At 42.3% G+C, this 10,257-nt stretch overlaps 1 protein-coding gene across 1 annotated transcript in view; it reads left to right on the plus strand.

Annotated features, from left to right (window-relative positions):
• Positions 1-9,257, plus strand: part of LOC117497753 (rho guanine nucleotide exchange factor 18-like) — a 71,147-nt gene extending 61,890 nt beyond the window's left edge. Inside the window, 3 exon segments of the mRNA XM_034149764.1 lie at positions 524-878; positions 3,150-3,284; positions 6,609-9,257. Coding sequence (XP_034005655.1) covers positions 524-878; positions 3,150-3,284; positions 6,609-6,886 — 768 coding nt within the window. The 3' untranslated portion in view covers positions 6,887-9,257.
• The last annotated feature ends 1,000 nt before the right edge of the window (positions 9,258-10,257 follow it).

The following is a 10,257-nucleotide window of genomic DNA, read 5'->3' on the forward strand; positions in this document are numbered from 1 at the left end:
AAAATAAACATTAAAATAAAAGTGTTTACAGTGCAGTTTAAAATGTGAATAGTTCAATTAAAAGCAGCGGCAAAAAGAAAAGTCTTCAGCCTGGATTTAAAAGTAGTCGGCGGACCGGCAGGTTTCTGGGAGTTTATTCCAGATGTTTGGAGCATAACAACTGAACTTCTCTATGTTTAGTTCAAATCAACATTTATTATAGCCCCAAATCACAAGAAATGCCTCAAAGGGCTGTACAAAGCAAAGACAAAAACAAAATATATTATTGTATTGCCATGGGATAAAAGCAAGTGATTGAAGTGATGGTAGTGATGAGCCGAAACTAGGTGATGGAAGCTAGTTTACAGGGAGACCGGTGCAAAGAGATGGGTTTTGAGTTTGCTTTTAAAGGAGTCTGACTCTGGGGACAGAAAGCAGACCTGTCCCTGAAGACCTGAGAGATCTGGGTGGTTCATCATTTAGCAGTAGATCAGAAATGTACCTTCAGTCCCCTCTCAGCCATTAACCTCTCCTCCTCCTGCAGGTGGCCCCTCTGTCAGGCAGTCTGAACGGAGAGCTCCTCATGTCCTCCAGCCTCACCTCCTCCTCCCTCAGCGTCCTGGACCAGCCGATCCCCCAGAAGCCCCTGGTGCGGGGCAGCCTGTCCGTGGCGCCGGCAGACTACGCAGAGCGGCCCGAGGTGATGCTGCGGAGGGAGGCCAGTGCGTCCGCCCTGCCTCTGAAGACCGAGGTGCCGCTCCACCTGTTCAGCACCACCAACCAGCAGCACAAACTGCTGGGGGTGCAGCAGCAGATCCCCACCAAGCTGGCCGCCTTCAGCAGCGGCAAGGGGAAGGGAGGGAAGATCGGGAAGGCCTCGCATCGCACCGACAGCAGCGGTAAGGAACTCACATAATGCTGGTTGTTTGGGTCACACACATGTGGTTCAAGTTCCAAGTTCCAAGGCTTTTATTGTCATGTGATCATAGCTGCAGTGTAGTTATGACAATGAACATCTTAGGTCACAGGCTCTTCCAACAGTGCAACACAATAAAACAGATAATAGTACAAGTAAATAAAATAGAATAGAAACAGAATATGATAGAAACTGTGCAGAATAGCCTATATACAGTCATTGGAATATTGATATATGTGAGTTGCAAACAGATGAATGTTATGTATGTTCGTTCAGAAGTTCAGGTGTTTAACATTCGTATGGCCTGTGGGATGAAACTGTCCCACCAAACATGGGAGACATGCTCTTGTTCCTCTGCCCGTCTGACAGCCTTTTCTGTTTTGTGAGACACTCCTTTATGTGCGCCCACTGTGATAGAGTGGTCGCCCATCAATCATAAGTCTGGCAGTTTGATTCCCAGCGCCTGCAGTCAACATGTCGATGTGTCTTTAGGAAAGATACTCAAACCCAAATTGTTCCCCATAGCATGGCCAAAGGTGTGAGAATCTGTGTGAATGTTAGCTTCCTTGAGCAGGTGGCGCCTTTGTATGGTAGCTTCTGTATGAATGTGTGTGAATGGGTGAATGCTGTCTTGTCTATGTAAAAGCGCTTTGAGGTGACTTTCATAAAGTAAAAACACAATGTGAAAGGGTCAAAGTTCTAATAGGAGAAGACGGTTAACAGTCAAACTGGACAATGCTGTGGTATCGTCCTGTCCAATCTTTGAGTATTGTAAGTATTCTTCTTGAAACTGGACCAGGAAGGAAAGGGAAAGGAAATGTGATTTTGAAAAGTGTATGAGTATATAGATGCATAAGCGGGGGGGTGTGACGTCACGTCGTGTCACGTGACTTGAATTTTGAATTGAGCCGTCCCTTATAGATACTATCTCTTTACGTATTAGTGATGGGAATTCCGGATCATTTGGCTCGGCTCACTAAGAAGAGCCGGCTCTTTCGGCTCCTAAACGGCTCTTCATGTTACCTCAGTTTCACCGCTGCGAGGCTCCGGCGCTCGCAGTTCACATGCGTGCTCCACTAGCACAGTAGCACCCCCCGTCAAGGCTCGCCGGCAGTACACTTTCCGTCACAGGAACGCGCTTTGCTGGCGGCGAAAATGATCCTACCAGACTCCTTTGCCCCTCCAACAGAGGGATGTCCTTGTCCTTTTTCCTTTTCGTCATTTCAAGCGATAAAAACTCGATCTTCTCTCGAATTTTTTTTTTTTTTGGACGCCCTCGGCTCGAGTTCAGGACGTTCCGAGCTGAATAAGGACGTCAAATGACGGCAAGACGCCCCCCTGGCGGAAACGCTGATAGTAGCCCTAAATCTGATGGGAAATTGACGCTTGAGGGCCACCGTATAGTGCCCTTAGACTAGCTAGCTCAGAAATACAGATATTAAAACACACATTTAAAAATGTTTGAGTTTGTTGTCACATTAATAAACGCTGAATCACATAATTTACTAAATGAACATCAGGCTGTACAGTATTAACATTTTCCTCACCATGAACTCCACCAAGTAAATGCTTTTTGAGGTTTTAAATAAAAGGAGAAGTCCTTTTTGCAACCAGTGACGCGGCTCCCTGCTGGGCTTTATAAAGACTAGTCGAATATAATACATTTCTTCACTTGTATATGCATGCATCAACGGCAATCTTGTGACTGTTATTTTAATGGGAACACAAATCATCCTGTAATGTCTTGTAAAATTGAGAATGAATAGTTTGTAGAGTAAACACACAGAGAAAAAAAGCTTCCTCTTCACAAATGAAACAGAGTGTGTTCTGTTACACTTGTGCTCACAGTGCGTCAGTTGCCAACTCAAACTAACAATTATCATAAAAGTACACGGTTGTAAAATATGTTTACGAGCGCTGCGTTGAGGTCCCCCCCCCCCCCCCCCCCCCCCCTCTGTTACTCATGCAGGTGATATATAGCAGTGCGGCATTTTCTGTATTAAAATGGATTTCTCTCGCTTGCTCTTCGTCGATACAGAGCCATCTGTGCTGACACGAGTCTGACCCGACCCCCCCCCCCCCGCTTTAAAGTGGCTCATTAGAATCACATTAGCTGTCTAAATTGGGTCAGCCCTCTGATTTATCAAATAGTGTCCGGAGAGAAGCTGGGTTTCTCCGGTTTACCAATGTAATCTAATTCTACAATTAAATCACCTTCTGTCTCCCTCTCTCCCCCCCTCTCCCCCCCCCCCAGCCTCAGTGGATATGAAGCAGATGCTCCCCCTGAAGCTGTCCGCCCGAGACGACAACGCCCTGAAGGCCAAACGCTCCGTCAGCCCCAACCAGCAGTCTGCCTCCCCGCTGCCTCCACCCCTGCATCACCACTCAGGTGATTTTAAAGGGGACCTATCATGCAAAATGCACTTTTTGATGTCTTTCATACATAAATATGTGTCCCCGGTGTGTCAGGGAACTCACGCAGTGTCAGGAAACATGTTATGAGTTTAAGTCTGTTGCCACAATGACAAAAACTGAGTCATTAATCACTGTACACAGATTTCCAAGCATTACAAATCCACATGACTAACATTAGCATGAATTCTAACTTAACATTGGAAACGCCTTAGACAAGCTAACGGGATTAGCATCGCCATTATATTGAAACTCCACACGTATTTAAAAACTGTTTAAATAACTATTACAGATAAACATTTATTTCAAATATTGCCAATTATATACAGACATAGGCTATGTGCCTTAATGTTCAGCAGAGAAACGCGACACTGTGCCAATTCTCTTCGAGGGCCAGCACACACTTCCTCCTCTGCTCCGACAGGACAAACCTGAACACACTCACCTGTCGTCTGTGTTTGCCTGCTGCATTATTAATCTTGGTTCTCACAGACAGACACACACACACACACACACACACACACACACACACACACTCTCTCCACCTGGACAGACCGGACTCCTCTCGCTGTGTTCATGCCCAGCCTCACCCTGTGTAAACACCTATCAGTTTCACATGTGATGAATGGCAGGCTGTTCTGCTGACACACACATTTTAACACTCTAATCCTGAAGCCCTGACAATTACCTCCGACACAGAAACTCTGGCAGGATTTCAGGTGATAGATTTCAGTTAGGCTGGGTAAACCCGGCTGTATTAAACAGGTATAAAGCACTAATCCACCAGCTGCTTTTATTCTATTTTCAGAGTAATCCCTTGTTCTGTAAAAACTGCAGTTGCATCAATTGCCGTTTTCTTGGCTACTTCCGATTTTCTTTCTTTCTAAGAACTGTTAATGACGGCATAGATGAGAGTAACACATTTCCACTCCATTTCCGGGCAAAAAGTACGGCTCCGCCCACTTTTGGGGGAAAACAAAGCTGTCATTTGAATGGCGGTCAATACAAATTCTGAAGTTTTTGCCAATCCGATCAGAAATTTAAGAAAACCGTGGATTTTTGGATCTTCGAAGAGCCCGATTACAATGGCCAGACAGGCAAACAATTACATTAAATCATTGGAAATCCAAGATCGGGCTCGATATATGGTTAAATATAGCAGTAGGCGATCGATGTCCATAGATGAGAGTAACATCTAGGTCACTTTACGGCCCCGCCCACTTTTGGGGGAAACAGCGCTGTCATTTGAATGGCGATCGAGCCTGAAGCCACAGAGCTCTTCTGTTACTGTTCTTAGAGGAAGTTCAGAAACACTGAACTCTGGATTTGTTTTAATGTTTGAGGTGCAATAAACGACACAGCAGCTTGTTGGCGTGATACAACTATTATTTTCCGCCTCGCTCATGAGAGTAACAGCTGGAGAAAATGACAGCCTCGCCTACTGATTTTAAGTAAATGATTTAATGTAATTGTTTGCCTGACTGGCCATCGTAATCGGGCTCTTTGAAGATCAGAAAATCCACGGTTTTCTTACATTTCTGAACGGATTGGCAAAAACTTCAGAATTTGTATTGACCGCCATTCAAATGACAGCTTTTTTTTTTTTTTTTTTTAAGTGGGAGGGGCCGTAATTTTCGCCCGGAAGTGACGTAGGTGTTACTCTCATCTATACACAAACATGGAAAACAGAATTATATTTGAATAGATAAAATAACATTGACTATTCAATTACTGAAATCACTGAAGTGACACTGACCTTAATCTCAATTCTCAAAAGCAGTTGCCACACACACACACACACACACACACACACACACACACACATCTATATAGCAACACGTCTAATGGATGTAACTTGTCTCTACATGAGGCTGTGACGTTATAGAGCCGGTTGTCATTTTGTAATATAAAATGTGTCTTGCAGGATAGCCATTATTCAACACACCAACTGTTACATGGTATTTATAGTGCATATGTAACAGATTCAGTGTGAAAAGAGAGCATCTGATCGAATGCAATGTGACACACTTTTGCACGCTCGCTTGCTAGAACATCACGGTGTTACTGTTCGATAAGTTAGACCGGTAAAAACAACTAAATACATATTCTATTAATCCCACAGCATTAAGTAGTGAAATAGGAGCCAGTCATATCAATTGTATAATAGTGTTTTGAATCAAGCACAGGATACATATATCCCCTAATTGCAGGCGCTGTTTTAACCCATCATTTACTCCCATATGTCGAAAACGTTAAACTGCATAGGTACCCTGACCCATTGACCCTGGCTGTGCTGTAAACTGCAGTAAAGGTTTACATAACATCCTTATATATATTTGTTTTGGTTCTTGGTATCTTACACATTTTCTACATGCCAAATCTGACCAAGTCTTTAAAGTCTTAACTTGAATTTTCATGGGGCTGATCTATTAGCTATTATTGTCAAATAAACCTCCTGAACTCCATTTGGGTTATCTGTCTCTCTGTCTATAATCGTCATGTATAGAGTGCCACAGTGACGCGTCCTAAAACCCGGAAGTAAGTTAGCATTTTACCACTTCCGGTTCCTTCGCCAAAAAGCAATGCAATTTCTCCATAGGGTTTGGGAAAACAGCTGAACTAAGGTCTGTGGTTGAGACACATTTAAGAGACGGGTCACGTTTTGTTCTACGACATTAAATCCATCAGCAGTGACCCCACTGGTGATTTCTGAAGAGTTTACGTGTCTGAAAAACGATGGTTGTTAACAAGTGGCTGAATAGGACTACAGAAGTCGTGGAGGCCGTTGTACGTCATTACGCCGAACACGTAAACACTCCTCTACGTTTGTTTGCCCTGTTCTGCTTGAAAGCAAGAACCTCCCTCCTGCTAACTGTTCAAACAAACGTTTCAACTTGTACACTTTAGAATCTGTAGTTTTGAATATGGATCTTAAGTTGGCGTGACGTTGAAGCAGCGACCCTGCTGTAGTTCGTTTATAGCATATAGCAGTTAGCTTCTGGCGATTAGATTTATGATTAGAAAATTCTAAAAGTAGGGTAGACATGTGGAGATTATCCGGCTGAACAAAATGTGACCCATCTCTTAGATGTGTCTCAACCACAGACCTTATTTCCAGCTATTTTCCAAAATCCTATGGAGAGATTGCATTGCTTTTTGTCGAAGGAACCGGAAAGAGTTTACTTCCGGGTTTTAGGACGCGTCACTGTGGCACTCTAATTAAGAAAAATCAAGGATTGTCTCCCAAAAGTCATTTGTTCTGCATCTCTTCTAATGTCCCTCTCTTGAATGTCTCTTACAGATCCTCTCAGTCCTCCAGACAGCGGACCAGACTCCTCCATCAGCTCCCCCCACCCTCCCAATGTCCAGAAGCCCCCCCTGCCTCCCAGCATGCAACACTCCCAGCCTCCCAGCATGTCCCCCCACTCCCAGAGCACAGTCTGCCTCCAGCCGCCGGTCCTCAGCCCAAACGCCCAGGTCCAGGTGAACGTTCACGGGCTCTCACACAGCCACAGCATGCCCCCCCCCTACAAGATGGCCCCCGAGGACCACAACAAGGAGGACGTCATCTTCTTCTAGAGTCCTCTCTGCTGAAAAAACACAAAATCAAAAGAGAAAACAATCGTGTGTCCCAAGGAGCGATAATGTGATTAACGGTACGTGTAGTCTCGTGCAAACGGAGAGAAATTAAGACTTTTTATTCAAGACTCTTTCAACACTGCGCTTTGTTTTTAAATGCCACTGCTCGTCTTATTTAATTTGTAGTTTAATTTCTTAACTAAAGAAGAAGTAAGACTTCTTGTGAGAGAACGTTTTAATGAAGTTAATCAGATCCAAAGACATTAGCAGCAGGAGCTGAGGGGCGTTGACTGAAAGGAGCAATGTGAAGGGAGAACTGTTTGAAGGAGACTCCGTCAGGTTTGTTAGCGAAGCTCGAAGAGTGAGACGAGCTTTAACCCTCTGCTTCTCCAGGACCTCAAGAAAACACTTCCTGCTCCACGGTTCATTTGCACACTGTACATACTCCATTCCTGACTAATGAATGACATGTATGGATTTAATGTGAAATGTTTGGGCGTCCAAATTGTGAAGATTCATTTCAATTTGTAGTTATTGTTAAAAAAGCGTAATCATGCTTCTAACAGAAGGCTGATCTAGTGTTGCCGCTGGTTGTGAAAAAGACGTTTTTTTTTTAAGGCTGTTGTGTAAATAATCTTCAGTTCGATTCAGTTTTTTAACGAACTCAGGGACGCCTTTTATTATGTTGGTGCAGTTTGATTATGTGCAACAAAATGGAGAGTTTAATGTTCAACGCAAAGACACAAGCTTTTTTGAATTTTTTAGACGCTTTTTTACAAGTGCATACACTGAAAGAAAAAAAATGCCGTTTCTCCCACTATGGCTTTGAGCTTTCACAGCATGCTCATTGGTCAAAAATAAAAAATTAGGAAATACAAATCTGTAAATGTAGTAATTTGAATACATTTTTAAAGGTACATTTTGAGCTGCTATTGGTCCCATAGACATCCAGGAAATTAGCTGTACTGTGAAGACATTAAAAAAGGCCTCGCTGAGTTCGGTATATTTCACAAAATAAACCCTGTCATGTCAGTGGAAGCAGTTTACTGTACAATCCATGACATTTCATGTTGTTTTAAGAATGAAATTAACAGAAAATGTGGTTTGACAGACAAAAAAAATGTAGAAATTCACTGATAATATAAAGAAAACGCGTCATCAACGAACATAAAATTATGATTTTGCACAATCCAGTGGGATAAATGTGTTATTCCCCTCAGAAAACAGACACGTTAAAACAGATGTGTCGGACAAATGAGCGCGGTGTTATCCATCAGTCTGCGTTATTCTTAAGACTTTAAGTGGCTTCGGTCATATTGTGCATAATAATTCCTCTTTACCCACGAACACACAATTGGTCCAATTTTTAAAGTGAATAAATTCTGTCCTAAAGTCAGGAAAAGTTCACGTAATGTTTCCGGAAGCTGGACTTTTTGCTGCATGACAGTACATTTGTCAGGATGAGGGCCGGTGTTTCTTAAAGATACATTTCAAGATGTCTGTGTTTTATTGATTCCTGATGACATTTCATTAGCCAGGTTTTAAATCTCTGCACCTGACAGAAAAGCCAAACTATGACCCAGGTCTTTATCTCTGTATTTCAGAAGGAATATGCAATGCTTCTATTTCTATTTTGAATACACGTGAGAACCCTTTCAATCAGAAAATAGTCGACAGGTTCATGTGTTTTGAGTCTCTGGAGGGAAACATGTCAGAAAAAAGTCCCTGAAGCTGTGATTGCTCGCTGGAGTGTTTCTGTATATTCTGTACATTGTTGTACATAGCGTTTGTGATATGTTGTGCGCCGCCTGCCCTCTTACACACTCTTTATGTATTGACATTTGACATGTATTAAGATGTCAGCCAAAAGTCTGTTTGTGCACATCTGTATACACACTTCACTCTGTTGTGTTTGTACGGTACCGTCTGTCCGGCTTGGTGAGACTCAGTTGAATGAAAACACAATCAGTGGTTGCTGTTGTTTTGATGAGCTGAACATGAAGGTATTTAATGTGTTGATGTCGTAGCATTAAGGCAGAGTCCGTCGTCTTTCTCCTGCGAGTTTTAAAACATAATGTAGCATCCTAAAAACAAAACCATCCGCTTGTTTCAGTCGGTTAAACCAAAGACACACTCGGCTGTTTCCTGTCTGTTTGAAGGATGAGATATGTAAAAATATCCTCCAGGGAGTGTCCATAACAAGTGTGTTTACAGCGCATTGTCGTCCAGCTCATGTCCGGATTTAGGTCTAATTATTGGGTTTATATATTTGTTTTTACATCTTCACGTACAGATCACAAACATCTCTTCATGCGTGAATTTGTCATGCTTTGTTTCATGAAGAAACTGGATTAAATAAACCACTCTGTTAGTTAACTGAATTTCCTCGAGCATACAACACAAACTATACATCATAAGTGATCTTGAGTGTTCCCAGTATGGTGCCAGGCCCAACTAGAGCATCTGATTTTCCTCTGATACAGCTGTGGAAGATATTGTATTCATGTACACCAGGGGTGTCAAACTCAAGGCCCGGGGACCGAATCCGGCCCGTGACTTCATTTTCTGTGGCCCCACAACAGCTCTGAAAGAATATAATATGTTGCTTATACGGTTACATGCCGATTTACAGAAGCGTGGCCCATAAACTACATGTCCCACAATGCATCTGAAATTTGACTTTTTCTCCCAGAATTTGACTTTTTTTCTTCAAAATATGCCTTTTATCTTAGAATTTGCCTTTTTCTCAGAATTTGACTTATTTTTCAAAATGTCACTTTTTTCCCAAAATGTCACCTTTTTTCCAGAATTTGGCTTTTCTTTTTAAATCATTTTGTGACATTCTCACTGAAGAGACTTGCAATTATTTGCCCTAGAATTCTGCTTTCAGACGTAGTTAATTATGAAGTTATTACCCTATCCGATAAAAATCCAATGCAGAGGCAATAATGTAATATAATACATTATTTTATATATATTAAATATTTATATATGTATTTGGCATATTGTATATAGTCTTAAAGTTACAACCGGCCCTTTGAGTGCAACCATAATGCTAATGTGGCCCGTGATGAAATTGAGTTTGACACCCCTGACACAATGTAATATCAATGTGCTTGTGAACATACTTGCTGGTTCTCAGTCATAAAAGAAAGTACAAATCTTTCCAGACTCCAACAAAAACAATCCCAACACAACGTCCACTTTCAAACTTTTTATTCCGGGAGTTTTCCACCATGTCACACTTTCTTCATCAGCGTAGTGAAGCCAATTCTTAACTTAAAGGCTTGCACGTACAAGAAGTCTGTTGTGAATCATTGCATTGCAAGCAAACTATGGAAAAAAGGCATTTAGCGTTGCTTTAAGTGGGA

The sequence above is a fragment of the Trematomus bernacchii genome, unplaced genomic scaffold, assembly GCF_902827165.1.
Source record: "Trematomus bernacchii unplaced genomic scaffold, fTreBer1.1, whole genome shotgun sequence".
NCBI lineage: Eukaryota > Metazoa > Chordata > Actinopteri > Perciformes > Nototheniidae > Trematomus > Trematomus bernacchii.